We start from the raw sequence: 16,531 nt of genomic DNA on the forward strand, positions 1-16,531 counted from the left end.
CTCCAGGTGAGTTGTAAAGCTTTATCTGGCATTCTTTTGTGGACCCTTGAAAAGCTTTGAAGCGGGCATTTTCAGAATACAAAGACTAACTGCTAAGGACTGCATGTCAGTGATTGTACATGATGCAGTAATGAACAAGTACCACTTTATCCTAATAGTTTTACAATTATTTATATGAACAGCAGCATGCAGCTCACACTTAAGTCCACCAATGGCAATGAAGAATATTCTCATAGAATTATTAAAAAAAATAAAAGAAATTCACAACACAAAGCTCAACATGAAAAGTATATACATCTGGATGGCTACAAAAAAAGGAAAACTGTAGATGCGATTTAACTTGATGCACGTAGAGAAAGAGAAAGTATGGATTTACACTCCGGCACCAAAGTAGAGAAGTAGGCTGTCCTCTGCAATAACAATGACCATTGCCATACTTTGGAAACAGACGTTTTGGTTTAAATATGTGTTGGGAAGTACATACGGGACAGCAGCAACTGATCCGAGGCCTATTGACTACCCTGTCAGAGCTTGATCATCATGGGCTCTGGTATCATAAACCTTTCAGAAATGTACAAAGACAATAGTCACACCAGGCATTTTATTCCATTCCCCCGTCAAGGACACTCGCGTGTTTCTCCGGCTGGTATGTTAGTCGGTGTGACTGCAAAAGGAACAGCACAAAAGCAGAGTAGTACTACACAGTATAAAAATAGTGCCAAACGAGGCTACGAGTTCTGATGTAGAATTCCAAATCAACCCTTAACCACCGGGCACAATATTATACATTCCACCTGTCAAGAGAACAAGATGGAGCTGATACCCATTTGATCCTTTCAGATCTACTATCCATGAAGTGTCTCGTGGCAGGGGTCGTTTTGGAATCCTGCATGAGAGAGAGAAAGACTATTCATAACCATCAGTGGGGATTGGATACAGGCACACAGATTGAAGCGTTGTTTTAACTCCCAAACAGAGCTTAAGGACAGAAGAGGGAAGAAAAGCAGCAGGGATGAACTTGAACACTTTTCTCCATAGGGATGGGGCAGGTGTCACAGGAGGCAACTAGCTCAGCCCCATCTTTCCCTGGTTGGGCTGTAGAGGGGGACCAGACCCATGTCATGTGACAGGGGTGTCTGAGGGAGGGACCCATGTCATGTGACGGGTGTATATCTCATCTGTCCTCACTGCTCCTGAGTTCCCCAGGAGATGTAGTCGGGCCGCGTGGCAGCACTGTACTCGTCGATGAGCTGCTGCACCACCTCGCGGGAGTTGTCCAGCTCGTCAAAGTTTTCCTTGAAGATGTCTTCCTTGCGGAACTGCTCCAGGAAGGCCTCGCGCTTTCGCAGTTTGTCGTACTGCTTGCAAGTCCGCTCGAACAGCTGCAACGGAGGAAGAGAAGAGAAAGGGCATCCAGTGAACTTGTAGCAGTGAATACATTACATAATACATATACCTCATATTAGTCACTTTCTGCCCACTCCCTCAGTTGCTGACTGTGTGTTAGGAGGATACAGAAAACTCTTATCACCAACCCATGAAGTGTTTTGCCATTGAAATGTTAGCTAAGGATTATAGTTTTGTCACCTTTTAAAATATTTTTGCACAAGGTAACCTACTCCAAGTAGCCACCCTACTCCAAGTAGCCACCCTACTCCAAGTATCCACCCTACTCCAAGTAGCCACCCTACTCCAAGTAGCCACCCTACTCCAAGTAGCCACCCTACTCCAAGTAGCCAACCTTTAGAACCTGTAATGAGAATGAGGGTCGGAGCTTACACAGGAGATGCTGGTGTGATTGGCCATCATCAGGCCGCTGACGCGGTGGGCGGAAGGTAGGTACGGGGACTTCCTGGACAAAGCTACCTGGATGCTGGCTGGACCCCAGGGGATGAAACTGGCCAGCTTACGCTCTCGGATCCTCTGCAGGCTCTTGTGGACCTGCACTCACACAAACAGGAATTGTATCAACTTATGGAAAGTATTGATATTGCAAAAACTATTTGGACCAATATGTTTAACACACAGCACCACAAGGACATTACAATATCCACTTGGTCTTCAGCCATCTCCTTTATAACATCCAAATTAAGCAGAGTCAGCAGTGAACTTTTTTTAAATGTCATCCGTAGTTAAAGACAACGGTTTTTATTTTATTTTAAAACATTGAGCACTGAGCTAGCACACATTCTCATGCTAAATATACACACGCACACACCTGGGTGGGGTCCACCTCTCCCTGGATGATGTTGAGGATGGCAATGTAGCAGTGGTTGGTCTGTCTGTCCCTGCCCGTGGACACCATGACATTCTTGGGCTGCAGCAGCCTCCGCATCACATCCAGCACGGTGGTCTTCCTCACACTGGCCACCTGGGAGAGAAACAAAGGAGAGGGCATGTATAAGCACGCATATTCATAAGTGACAGGAATGCTTTGTTCACTAAAATGTTTTTAAAAGAAGATGATAGTTGGATAACTCAGTCAAGATCTGCGTTTTCAAGAACAGAGATTAAACTAAACTTGCTTTAACTCTTTAAAAAGTATTTTTGTCTTCGTGGTAGTAGTTTAAAAAAGGTTTACTTTACTATTTAAAGCAGAGCAGTTACATATAGTCAAAGTTTAATGCAATAAAATTATTGTTCTGATCACTTGGATGGAGTTGACATGGTAGTCTGTTACTTTGGATTGTGGGGCAGTTCGATCACAAAAATGTCTAAACTACAGTTGTTGGTTGTGAAAACTAAAAAGACAGACAAGACAAAATGGTCTTCTGTCAGAATATGGGGGGGAAAAACAGCATGTGGACAACACTCTTAGGAAAGCAACTGGGTTTCAGATAAATACATGTACAATTTACTTTTGTAAAACATTCCGTGTAAATTAAGTTGGATTTTAGTTGAATGATGTAATGATTAGAAACTTCTAGGGGAGAGAAGTAAGATGGTGCATCTAGTGACGACAGCTCTTTAAACGTAGTTTGATGGTAGTTGAGCTACGTAGAACAGGTTTGTATCTAGACCTACTAATAGCTAGCTGTAGTTCTAATAAACCAACTCTTCAGGCTGACAGTGAAGTCGGAAAAGTGCATTTCTTGAAGAAAATGTGGTGCGCTTCCTAGCTTGTTTTGGAGTATGTATGGTTTTGAAATACGTTATAGCAGTGCTGGTGTCCGCAGTAGTAATGTTGGGGACTGGTTGTAGTTGAACAAGTAGCTAAATGAAAGGTTAGGATACCCTGAACATGTCAAAGTCGGTTTGGTGTCTCTAGCTTGAATGGTTCAATAGTTACTGTTCAAATCACATCCAATTGCATTTGTCACATGCGCCGAATACAACAGGTGTAGTAGACCTTTCAGTGAAATGCTTACTTACAAGCCCTTAGCCAACAATGCAGTTTTAGGAAAAGGACCCCAAAAAAAGTAAGAAATAAAACAAATAATTAAAGAGCAGCAGAAAAATAACAATAGCGAGGCTATATACAGAGGGGGCTCGGTCATAGTGTGGTTAGTCGAGGTAATTGAGGTAATATGTACATGTAGGTAGAGTTATTAAAGTGACTATACATAGATAATAACAGAGTAGCAGCAGCGTAAAAGAGGGGGTGGCAATGCAAATAGTCTGGGTGACCATTTGATTAGATGTTCGGGAGTCTTATGGCTTGGGGGTAGAAGCTGTTTAGAAGCCTCTTGGATCTGGACCTGGTGCTCCGGTACCGCTTGCCGTGCGGTAGCAGAGAGAACAGTCTATAACTAGGGTGGCTGGAATCTGACAATTTTTAGGGCGTCCTCTGACACCGCCTTGTATAGAGGTCCTGGATGGCAGGAAGCATGGCCTCGGTGATGTACTGGGCCGTACGCACTACCCTCTATAGTGCCTTGCGGTCGGAGACCAAGCAGTTGCCATACCCGGCAATTATGCAACCCGTCAGGATGCTCTTGATGGTGCAGCTGTAGAAACTTTTGAGGATCTGAGGACCCATGCCAAGTCTTTTCAGTCCCCTAAGGGGGAATGGGTTTTATCGTGCACTCTTCACGACTGTCTTGGTGTGCTTGGACCATGTTAGTTTGTTGGTGATGTGGACACCAAGGAACTTGAAGCTCTCAACCTGCTCCACTACAGCCCTGTTGATGAGAATGGGGGTGTGCTCGGTCCTCCTTTTCCTGTAGTCCACAAATCATCTCCTTTGTCTTGATCACATTGAGGGAGAGGTTGCTGTTCTTGCCCCACACGGTCAGGTCTCTGATCTCCTCCCTATAGGCTGTCTCGTCATTGTCGGTGATATGGCCTACCACTGTTGTGTCATCGGCAAACTTAATGATGGTGTTGGAGTCGTGCCTGGTCGTGCAGTCATGAGTGAACAGGGAGTACAGGAGGGGACTGAGCACACACACCTGAGGGGCCCCTGTGTTGAGCATCAGTTTGACGGATGTGTTGTTACCTACCCTTACCACCTGGAGTAAGGGTCAGGAAGTCCAGAAGTCCAGTTGCAGAGGGAGGTGTTTAGTCCCAGGGTCCTTAGCTTAGTGATGAGCTTTGAGGGCACTATGGTGTTGAACGCTGAGCTGTAGTCAATGAATAGCATTCTCACATAGGTGTTCCTTTTGTCCAGGTGTGAAAGGGCAGTGTGGAGTGCAATAGAGATTGCATCATCTGTGGATCTGTTGGGGCGGTATCCAAATTGGAGTGGGTCTAGGGTTTCTGGGATAATGGTGTTGATGTCAGCTATGACCAGCCTTTCAAAGCATTTCATGGCTACAGACGTGAGCGCTACGTGTTGGTAGTCATTTAGGCAAGTTACCTTAGTGTTCTTGGGCACAGGGACTATGGTGGTCTGCTTGAAACATGTTGGTATTACGGACTGGGACAGGGAGAGGTTGAACATGTCAGTGAAGACACTTGCCAGTTGGACAGCGCATGCTCGGAGTACACATCCTGAATGTCTTACCTCACATTGCGGAGAGCGTGATCACACAGTCGTCCAGAACAGCTGATGCTCTCATGCATGTTTCAGTGTTACTTGCCTCGAAGCGAGCATGGAGTAATTTAGCTCGTCTGGTATGCTCGTGTCACTGGGCAGCTCTCGCCTGTGATTCCCTTTGTAGTCTGTAATAGTTTGCAAGCCCTGCCACATCCGACGAGCTTCGAAGCCGGTGTAGTACGATTTTATCGTAGTCCTGTATTGACGCTTTGCCTGTTTGGTGGTTTGTCGGAGGGCATAGCATCTCATAAGCTTCCGGGTTAGAGCCCCACTCCTTGAAAGCGGCAGCTCTACCCTTTAGCTCAGTGCGGATGTTGCCTGTAATCAATGGGGACGACATCATCGATGCACTTATTGATGAAGCCAGTTGGATAGTTATTTTATGCAAATGTATATGACTATAGTTGATAAATCTTTGAAAGAATAGGATAGTTAGGATAGCCAGAATTGTGTAAGTTGGTGTTGTTGATTAATTGGCCAAGCAGCAGGACCACTGAATGGCTACCTCTGTATTCTTATGGCTCTCGTTCAAACCCATGTTATTTTATGCACATTTTAAAATGGTTATAGTTTAAAAAGTATATATAATATTTGGAGTTAATAGCTTAAGCGGTGAAAGAGATTGGTAAAACAAAATCACAAATTCGAGACCTTTCTAGACTACGCTCTAACTTTTTGTCTAAGTTGTTGGCAAAGTGGTCAAAATAGCAGATTTTTGTCAAAAGATGCATTGTATTACAGTGAATGTTGGAAGTGACGTTACAATAAGGAGCTCTAGAATCTTGAAAAAAGTCCCATTAAAGTGAATGAAAAAATGTTGTTTCAAAAGTATAAATCGTTTTTAAAAAGTTGGATGCAAGCACACCATTCCAGACCAGTCTTCACATTTTAAAGTTTGAATGGCGTTTCTAGCCTAAATGGTGTAAGAGTAGCAATGCAGAAGAATAATAATAAAAATAAAGTTTGATGAAGACATCAGTGTTTTGGAAAAAACGAGCGCCGACTGGGTTGTATTTTTTTGAACGGTCATCCAATCGCAATTCCAAGTCAGAAACTCTGCCATCTTTATAGAGGTCCAACTTTCAGACCTGAAGATCACGGACGTCATGATTTTTTCAGAGTTTTTAGGTGTCTTGAAAGCACCAAGACGTACTAGGCGGTCACTGTGAACTACTTACCGATTGGTCAGTGGTGAGCGGTGTGTAGCCAGTCATGAGGAAGTGAAGGCGGGGCGTGGGGATGAGAGAGGCGATCAGACCAATCAGGTCGTTGTTCATGTATCCAGGGTAACGCAGGGTGGTTGTGCTGGCTGACATGATGGTGGAAACCTGTGGAGAGAAAAAAAAACTTTAGTTGACATAATTACTTGTGGCTGTTTTTATTTCCGTAATCTTGTCAATTTCTGTCGGGCAATCACCAGGAGTGTACAGTGGTCATAAGAAATGAAGCCTATATGACAGGGATCATCACCTAGATTCAGCCGCGGGACAATCTTTTCATGAGTGGGTGGTCAGGGAGCCGGAAAATATTTACAAATCATTTGTAGACTGCAAATTGACTGCAAGAAGCCCAAACAGATAAAATATTTCAAACCTTGCTTACATTTGTATACGATCACATATACAGTATGGTCTCTATGGCAGTCAGCGTCAGAGAACACTTTGGAACAGATTTCCAAAATTAAAATCACTTGGGGCTGATTTGCTGGTGTTTTTACAGTATTTAATGTTTAAAAAAAAGACATGCTATATGAGATTGTATGGTTAGAAGGTTAGCCTAGAGAGGGGTATAAAGGGCTGCCACAATTACTGTATGAACAACGGTTATGGATGAAGACCGTCATGAAAATAAATAACCGGCATAACCGTTTAAATATTATTGGGGGGTGGAATGAACAGCTGACTGAAGACGGAATGGCCGGGCATTCGTGAGGCCGAGTCCGTTTCTACAGTAACATGGACTCTTAACAACGTGATGAAACTGCTGTTCCTTGCTGAAACAAGCAAGGAGTTGCCTAGACAGTGTCCCCCTCCCTGCAGCGGCACATATAGAAATATAATGAATAGAACAGACTAGGCACCTCTCACCCTGGAAATTTGACTGGTAAACTCATGGGTACACTCGCAACGGCTGCCTGGTATTGTGATACAATACTTTTCATGGTAATGTAGAATGTTCATTCAAATGATTTTAACTGATGTGGCTCATGCAATGGAATGTAGTTTTTGTAATGTCAGTTGAGTTGAATCAACAAATCACAGCACATTTTGACAGGTACACTTCCTGCTTTTACTTCCTCCTTTGTTCCTACGGGGACACTAGCAATAGCCGCCAGTCCACCCATTATGCCACCATTGAATGGGGACGCCCGTTCTATTCATTCTATTTCTATGGCAGCACATGCAGTCAGGAGCAGAGGAAAGGGGAATTTTCAAAAATATATATAAATTATAATAATAATATAACATTTGACCAGTTATTACGGTGTCCGAGTTCATTTGTGTGGCCAACTAGTCATCCAAATCCCATGACCGCCACAGCCCTAGGGCTATAGACATATTTGACCACAATTTTGTTTTTTAAACAATCACTGGGTGTTCATTCAACAATAATTGCTAGGGAGTGTGAGATCCTGTTTGACAGCTAAAGTGTGAGGAGTAACTAGTCTAACTAGTTAGTCAGACTGTCCTGAGGTTTGAACAAACAGTGTGAGGTTTACCTCACGCATACACGCTCTCTGTGTTCGCCTAATCACATCTGGGTCACAACTAGTAGGCTATAAAACAGTAGCCTGGTCACAGTTCAGTTTGTGTCGTATTACCGACTTGGCAAGACAGCACAAACAGATCTGGGACCAGGCTATCAAAAGGCCTCTGTACAGAAACACTTTCTCCTCTCGGGGGTCTGGTGATCTAGAACCTGGATATTGAGAACACCACTAGGGAAGGAGGTGGAGCTTGCACCTGAGTGGCAGGTGTCAATCACTCACCAGCTGGTTGATCTGGGAGAAGGAGGGGTTCTGGATGTGCAGCCTGTCGGTGGCGATGCGGTTCAGAGCAGTGTTGTCCAGTACCACCTGACACACACAAGTCAAAAAGAGAAACAGAATGAGAGGGATGTGTAGACATGAGGTCAGAAGATTGACATTTCCACAGAAAGACAGCAATAGGGAGGTTTGACTTTAGAATTAGGGGAAACAGAGGCAAGAGAGAGATGCTGTGTGGTAGAGACTAGTTAACAGTGGGCTGTGATCCAATCCTCCAGTCTGTCTTGATGGGTAAAGCAGAGTAGACAGTGTGCTGCTGTGTGAAGACTGAAGCATTGAGGCACACACTGTGCGTCACTAACAGGGGAACCAATTCTTCTCCACATAGATTCTATTAGCTGTGGGGCTAACCCAATAAGCCTGTGTAGAGGCCCTTGCGTAAACTCCTGCAGGAGGAAGTAGATATTGGAGAGGAGAAACATTAGGCCGTCAGAGCATCTCGGGAACTAATACAATCATCAATCCCAGGCAGCAAAGATGTAATCATCCAGAGATGTAAATGTCCACCAACACTGCCTCATTACCAGTCACACACCAGCAGCCAGGGAAGAATCAACAACAAGACAGCGTGGAACTGGCACGTCTTGTCTTCATTATTTATTTTTGTAAATCACATTTTAACGGCACAAGGGGACATTCTCGAAAAAATGACCATGCAACATCAGAGTTTATGTGCATGGATTTGATTCCAGGAAAGAACATTTTGTCTATTCCCCACACAACGCTAGCCAGACGAAGGCAAAAAGCACAGATGAGAGAGGATGCGTGTGTGTGTGTGTGTGTCTACAGATGTGTGTGTATTTCTTGCTCACCACACAGTCTGCGTTCTGGGTGAGCCTCTTGAGTGTGAGCAGTGAGTTGTAGGGCTGCACCACCACATCGCTCATCTCATCCTGGTTAGGAAACACAGAGTAGGTCTGCACCAGCTTCTTAGGGTACCTGGCCAACACACACAGGAAGAAAATAGAAAAGTAGCACACACCAGATCACAGAAAAACATCCAACAGTGGAAAACTAAAAGGTGCCCCCAGGGAGAGAATATTATCTCTCCAATGGAGGCTGGGACAATTATGGTTACAATTAGGAGAGAGTTTCTACTTCATCAATTATAAAAGTCTACTAACTTTACAGCAGTCAAACAGAAAGAGTAGAAATTCAGCCTCCCTGTGTGTGTGTGTGTGTGTGTGTTGAGACCTGTCATTGAGCCTCTCCAGCAGGTAGGATCCCAGTCCGGATCCGGTTCCCCCAGCGATGGAGTGACAAAGGACAAAACCCTGCAACAGAGAAACAGAACCATCGTAATTCCTTAATTCCACTGCTCTGGGTGAAAAGATTAAAACGTCTCCAATTTTTGGGCCATCCAGACAAACGAGCAATTTCCTCTGGCTCAGTGCGTCACTACCCCTCGCATATTTCCTGACAGCTGACACCCCTACGATTCTATTGATGCGTGTCTCATCTCGATATGATATTCACACAGGGATTTAAAACTCCCAACACGAAAATACAATACAAAAGCATTTCGCAGAATTGAAACCACTTTCTCTTGGTAGAAACACACCACTTTCTCTTGGTAGAAACAAACCACTTTCTCCTGGTAGAAACACCCACTTTCTCTTGGTCACAGCTGGACTAAATCAGTTTGTGCTCACAGCTTAAAGATGGTGTGACGTAGTCGGTGGGCATTTGAGTGGCGTCTGTGCGTTGCTCAGAGGACACAGGGCAGAATATTATCTGTCTAGTTCTATGAAATTCCTATTTTTTATTTAACCAGTTCAATTTTGTACTGTTACTAAATATTATATCTATTTTACAGTTATAAGGAAAGTAAAATCCTATAGTTAGTCATTTTATAATTTGATTGTTACTATATTTAGAAAGCACATCAGTCATTTCAAGCCCTATTCATCAACTTTTGTTGAATAGGAACTACATCACATACACTGAGTGTCCAAAACATTAAGAACACCTGCTCTTTCCATGACATAGACTGACCAGGTGAATCCAGGTGAAAGCTATGATCCCTTATTGATGCCACGTGCTAAATCCACTTCAATCACTGTAGAGGAAGGGAGAAAGGTTAAAGAAGGCTTTTTAAGCCTTGAGACACGGATTGTATGTGTGCCAGTCAGAGGGTGAATTTGCAAGACAAAAAAATGTAAGTGCTTTTGAATGGGGTATGGTAGTAGGTGCCAGGGACACCGGTTTGTGTCTAGAACACTGCTGGGTTTTTCACGCTCAACAGTTTCCTGTGTAGATCAAGAATGGTCTACCACCCAAAGGACATCCAGCATCTCTGTGGAACGCTTCCAACATCTTGTAGAGTCCATGCCCCAACGAATCGAGGCTGTTCTGAGGGCAACTCAATAATAGGAAGGTGTTCCTAATATTTAGTATACTCAGTGTATATTTAATATTTTCATCATATTTTGAATATGTACTCGTTACCTCAAAAGTGACTACACCTGAGAAATGTATAACTATTTATACCAGAAAGGTGAGATTTTATTATTTCTTGGAGTATGCAGCATTACTAGTTGTTTATGGCCCTCTCATGATAAATTATTACTTTTGAGTATGTCTATTTAGGCAGAAATCTACATTTTAGATTACATCCATCAGGTTAAGTAGTAGTATTTATTGTACTGTGCCAGTATATACGACATGTGTTCACGCCTCCCACTCTCCACCCAGCCTGGAGGTGGGAGGGCAGGCCAACCCCACAAGTAGGCTCTCTCCTTCGCCTAGGCAGCCATGTAATACCTGCCTTCTACTCCAGTCCAGCTATTACCACCCAACACGGCATGCCACACACTCTCTCACACACACCCTCTCAAATGCATGTCCACACACTCTAAATAATAATGTGGGGTCATAAAGAGTAGGGGCAACAGAAATTACACAGACTTCTATGGGGAAAGTCATGTTGTTTTAAGGGAGGCAACCTTACAGTGGCAGTTGAGGAACTTTTTTTTTTTTTTTGCAAAAGGCTTGAAATAACAGCATTTACTAGTTTTAAGATGACATGTGTGGGCTCCCATTTTATGTGTACTCTCTATTAAGGTTAGCCATTATAAGTCGCCAAAGAAAGCATGCTTTCCACCACAGCACAACGGAAGGGAAAGAGGGAAAAAAAGAACCGAAAAACATATATTCCTTTCACACGTCAGTCAGTTACATATGGAGACAATCAGGAAGTGTTTCACTCTGGATAGTCCCCTCCAATTTTCAGTTTCTCCCTCCAATGTTCTCCTCACGTGAGGCAGGATATGCAGTCAGTGCAGTGTGTGTATGAGACGGGAGAATTGTTGGAATGCTTCCAAACTCAGGCCTGCTGACTCCTTAGCTTTCACCCCATACGCTCTGTGGACCAATCAGAGACTGAGAAAGAGTGGGCTTGCCTCCAAGCTGTCGCTGCCGTCCGCCTCTCTGTCGATGATATCGAAGATTTCCTCGTGGATTTTCTCACCCTGCAAACGACAAGACATGCATTATTCCAGATAGTTATATGGGTGAATGTAGTTACTAAAGAATTATAACAACAACATAGCCAAACTTCTACTAGATATGCATTATTCGCCTCAAGGCTAAAGCTTTTATTCTCTACATGGACCCTGTCCTTTAGCCTCTGGCCCAGCTACAACCAACAACATGGTCCACATAGTCACCTGCGAGAAGCCGCTGGCCCAGTTGTTCCCTGCACCTCCTCCGTGCTCCGACAGGTAGATGTTCTCTGGGTTGTACAGGTTGGCGTAGGGGGAGTTGAGGATAGAGTGGATCACCCTGGGCTCCAGATCCAACAAAACAGCACGGGGGATGTAATGTTCATCGTCTGCCTGCGGACCATATAGAGAGAGAGGTAAGGCTTACTCCTACTTGATGCACAGAAAGCAAAGCATACACAATAATAATAGTAGTTTGGTGACTACCTACGGCACCCGATGTCACAGGAAGGCCAAAAAGAGCATCAAGGACATCAAACACCCCGAGCCACGGCCTGTTCACCCCGCTATCGTCCAGAAGGCGAGGTCAGTACAGGTGTATCAAACCTGGGACCGAGAGACTGACAAACAGCTTCGATCTTAAGGCCATCAGACTGTTAAATAGCCATCACTAGCCGGCATCCACCTGATTACACAACCCTGCACCTTGGAGGCTGCTGCCCTATATACAGACTTGGAATCACTTGCCACTTTAATAACGTTTACTCATCTCATATGTATATACTGTATTCTATTCTACTGTATTTCAGTCAATGCCACTCCGACATTGCTCAATCTAATATTCATATAATTCTCAATTCCATTCTTTCACTTTTAGATGTGTGTTGGAGCTAGGAACACAAACATGTCTACAACTGCAATAACATCCGCTAAACGTGTGTATGTGACCAATAATATTTGATCGCAGTAACATGGTGAACGCTGACTGCCATAAATTATTAGACTGCTCCATCTAGTGGGGAATAAATGGTACAGTCCGTGATGCACGCTGTCCATTTCGTTTGCTGTCAATACAGCAGCTGCTGCACCGCATCATTAGTTTTTATTTCTAACTAGGCAAGTCAGTTAAGATCAAATTGTTATTTACAATGAGGACCTACCAAAAGGCATCCTGCGGGGACGGGGGCTGGGATTTAAAAAAATATCTAAAATAAAAATATAGGACAAAACACACATCACGACAAGACACACCACATAAAGACATAAGACAACAACACAGCATGGCAGCAACACATGACAACAAAGCATGGTAGTAACACAACATAACAACATGGTAGCAACACAACATGGCAGCAGCCAAACATGGTAGCAGCACAAAACATGATACAGACATTATTGGGCACAGACAACAGCACAAAGTGCAAAAAGGTAGAGACAACAATACATCATGCGAAGCAGCCACAACTGTCAGGAAGAGTGTCAATTATTGAGTCTTAGAATTAAGAGATAGAACTGTCCAGTTTGAGTGTTTGTTGCAGCTCGTTCCAGTCGCTAGCTGTAGCGAACTGAAAAGAAGAGCGACCCAGGAATGTGTGTGCTTTGGGGACCTTTAACAGAAAGTGACTGGCAGAACGGGTGTTGTATGTGAAGGATGACGGCTGCAGTAGATATCTCAGATAGGGGGGAGTGAGGCCTAAGAGGGTTTTATAAATAAGCATCAACCAGTGGGTCTTGCGATGGGTATACAGAGATGACCAGTTTACAGAGGAGTATAGACTGCAGTGATGTGTCCTATAAGGAGCATTGGTGGCAAATCTGATGGCCGAATGGTAAAGAACATCTAGCCGCTTGAGAGCACCCGTACCTGCCGATCTATAAATTACGTCTCTGTAATCTAGCATGGGTAAGATGGTCATCTGAATCAGGGTTAGTTTGGCACCTGGGGTGAAAGAGGAGCGATTACGATAGAGGAAACCAAGTCTAGATTTATCAGAGCTGCAGGCTAAGGTTAAGTGCTGAGAGAAGGACAGTGTACCGTCTAGCCTTACTCCCAAGTAATTGTATGAGGTGACTACCTCAAGCTCTAAACCCTCAGAGGAAGTAATCACACCTGTGGGGAGAGGGGCATTCTTCTTACCAAACCACATGACCTTTGTTTTGGAGGTGTTCATAAGTTTAAGAGCAGAGAAAGCTTTGTTGTAGAGCATTTAACACAAAATCTGGGGAGGGGCCAGCTGACTATAAGACTATCATCTGCGTATAAATGGATGAGAGAGCTTCCTACTGCCTGAACTATGTTGTTGATGTACATTGAAAAGAGCGTGTGGCCTACGATAGAGCCTTGGGGCACTGCCATGGTGACAGGCAGTGGCTAAGACAACAGATGTTCTGACTTTATACACTGCACTCTTTGAGAGAGGTAGTTAGCAAACCAGGCCAAAGACCCCTCGGAGATACCAATACTCCATGGCCGGCCCACAAGAATGGAATGGTCTACCGTATCAAAAGCTTTGGCCAAGTCAATAAAAATAGCAGCACAACATTGCTTAGAATCAAGGGCAATGGTGACATCATTGAGGACCTTTAAGGTTGCAGTGACACATCCACAACCTGAGCAGAAACAAGATTGCATACCATAGAGAATACTATAGACATCAAGAAAGCCAGTCAGTTGATTATTGACAAGTTTTTCCAACACTTTTGATATACAGGGCAAAATAGAAATAGGCCTATAACATTTAGGATCAGCTTGATCTCCCCTTTAAATAAAGGACACGCCGTGGCTGCCTTCCAAGCAATGGGAACATCCTCAGAGAGGAGAGACAGGTTAAAAAGGTTGGAGGCAACAATAGGGACAGCAACCTTAAAGATGAAAGGGTCTAAACCATTTGACCCAGATGTTTTTTGGGGGTCAAGTTTTATGAGCTCCTTTAGCAACTCAGACTCAGTGACCACCAGCAGGGGAAAAAAAGAGGGCGGAGCATCGGGGCTAGTAGCATTAGAAGGGGTGGGAGATGAGGAAATGTTGGACGGGCAAGGAGGCATGGCTGAGTCAAATAGGAATCCTGACTTAAGGAAGTGATTAAAGAGCTTAGCCATGTGCTCCTTGTCAGTAACAACCACATCAACATTAAGGGACATGGGCAGCTGTGAGGAGGAGGGTTTATTCTCCTGGTCTTTAACCGTTTTCCAGAAGTTCTTGGGGTTAGACCCAGAGAGAACTTCTCCTTAAACTTAAACTTTGGCCTTCCAGATAGCCTGAGTGCACATATTTCTCATTTGCCTGGACGAGAGCCCGTCAGTCCGAGCATTTCACCAAATGGAATTCTTGAGGTGGAGTAAGTCTACAAGATCACAGTCAAACCAGGGGCTGAACCGGTTTTAATTCTCATTTTCTTTATGGGTGAGCATTTGTTAACAATACCACTGAAAATATCAAAAAAGAAGGTCCAAGCATCTTCGACAGAGGGTATCAAGCGGATTCTACACCAATTTACAGAGGCCAGGTCGTGAAGGAAGGCTTGCTCATTAAAGTTTTTTAGCAAGCGTCAGGTTGTTTCACTGAGCAACCATTACAAACACAGGCTGTAAAACAGTGATCACTAAGGTCATTACAGAAAACACCAGATACCTATTGGGATGATTTGTGAAGATAACATCAAGGAGAGTAGCCTTTTCTGTGTGTTTGGAGTCATACCTTGTGAGATTGGTAATAATCTGAGAAAGATTTCAGGTGTCACATTGCTTTAGGACTTGGTCAGGTGGTTTAAGCATATCCCAGTTTAGGTCACCTAGCAGGACAAATTCAGACTTAATGTAAGGGGTCATGAGAGAGCAGGTAGGGTACAGGCCAGTGTTGATGGTGGCCCATAACACCCAGTAACAGTCAACAAAGAGTTATTTCAAAGTTCAATGCTAAAAACCAGCAAATCCAATTGTTTGGGGACAGACTTGGTGGAGACAGCCGAGCACTGAAGGTGTTCGTTGGTAAAGAATGCCACTCCACCACCTTTGGAAGATCTGTCTTTTAAATTATTTTCTTCTTTTTTTACCTATATTTAACTTTCCCTGTCTGTGTTGTCAGTGGATAACTGTCATGTCCTGTACTTTAGTTTGAAGCCAAATCTAGCAACCTGCCAAACCCACATCAGGACCAATAGACAGAGAGGCAAGGATTCCCTCTAGTCTATCGCCCTTTCTCAATTCAAATTTTCTTGACTCTTGTTTCCTTCTCAAAACACATTGGAGAAGACGGTTTGAGGGGACCTTGAAACTTCTCCAATACGGTTGAGAAGGATACAACAAAGTGATAAGATGCGATGCCTACACGCACTCTCTCCCCATTGGCTCCATATCCGGGATAGGAACCTGACCCACTTATCTAGCTAGCTAATGATGTTCTGTACCTGATAGAAGAAGACATCCTTCCTGTCAGTGCCCTCTGTGGCAAACTCCTCCACAATCCCCTCCGGACTGATGCCATGCTCTGCACAGAGTTGTTTCCAAAACTCAAAACCAACTGCAATGGAGTGGAAATAAGATGCATTTAATTACAACACCAAACCCATGCATGATACGTACATGTCTAGTAGTTGTTATTTTACTACTAGCCTAGCTGTTGGCTAGCATTGCTATGCCTACAGTTGTTAACGTTAGGTATATGTACTAACGTTAGCTAGCTAATAATTTGTAGCAGGGAAAAGACTTCACCGTACTTTGGTTTCCACATTGGCCAAGTTGAAGTGTTATGATTTCTCGGGGCATATTCCTTTTTTTAGTAGATCCCCTACCAGCGAAGTCTATAATCGGAGAGACTGCTGTCTAACCGACCACTGTATTAATCTTGCTGACCTGGCTGCTGCTTCCCGCTTGGAAATACCGCATAAATGGAGTCACAACGCCAAACGGCATTTGCGACAATGCGCATGCTCACATTCTTCTTCTTCTTCTACAATATTACGGCGTTTCGCAAACACAGTTCATAGGGGCATGCCGCCACCTACTGTACTAGATTGTGTAGTCATTCACAGTTTACAGAATAATGAACAAAGAACCAAACATTAA

At 43.8% G+C, this 16,531-nt stretch overlaps 1 protein-coding gene across 1 annotated transcript; it reads right to left on the bottom strand.

Annotated features, from left to right (window-relative positions):
* Positions 1 to 7: 7 nt before the first annotated feature.
* On the bottom strand, positions 8 to 16,386 carry LOC110486284 (tubulin gamma-1 chain). The gene is made up of 11 exons (XM_021557749.2): positions 16,183 to 16,386; positions 15,874 to 15,986; positions 11,693 to 11,860; positions 11,426 to 11,494; positions 9,219 to 9,298; positions 8,837 to 8,963; positions 7,968 to 8,054; positions 6,157 to 6,306; positions 2,219 to 2,371; positions 1,780 to 1,941; positions 8 to 1,382 (listed from the first exon to the last, which is right to left on the bottom strand). Exons 1-11 carry the CDS (start codon positions 16,229 to 16,231, stop codon positions 1,185 to 1,187), a joined length of 1,356 nt encoding a protein of 451 aa, XP_021413424.1. The 5' UTR covers positions 16,232 to 16,386; the 3' UTR covers positions 8 to 1,184.
* Between the last annotated feature and the right edge of the window lie 145 nt (positions 16,387 to 16,531).

This window comes from Oncorhynchus mykiss, chromosome 13 (assembly GCF_013265735.2).
Source record: "Oncorhynchus mykiss isolate Arlee chromosome 13, USDA_OmykA_1.1, whole genome shotgun sequence".
NCBI lineage: Eukaryota > Metazoa > Chordata > Actinopteri > Salmoniformes > Salmonidae > Oncorhynchus > Oncorhynchus mykiss.

Excerpts from the sequence above, each read along its gene's own strand:
- LOC110486284 (XM_021557749.2), bottom strand. The coding sequence starts at position 16,231 with ATGCCCCGAGAAATCATAACACTTCAACTTGGCCAATGTGGAAACCAA. Across the intron at positions 9,299-11,425 it reads ACGGCAGCGACAGCTTGGAG|GGTTTTGTCCTTTGTCACTC; the intron begins GCAAGCCCACTC and ends TCTCTGTTGCAG. Across the intron at positions 8,055-8,836 it reads CCCAGAACGCAGACTGTGTG|GTGGTACTGGACAACACTGC; the intron begins GTGAGCAAGAAA and ends TGTGTGTGTCAG.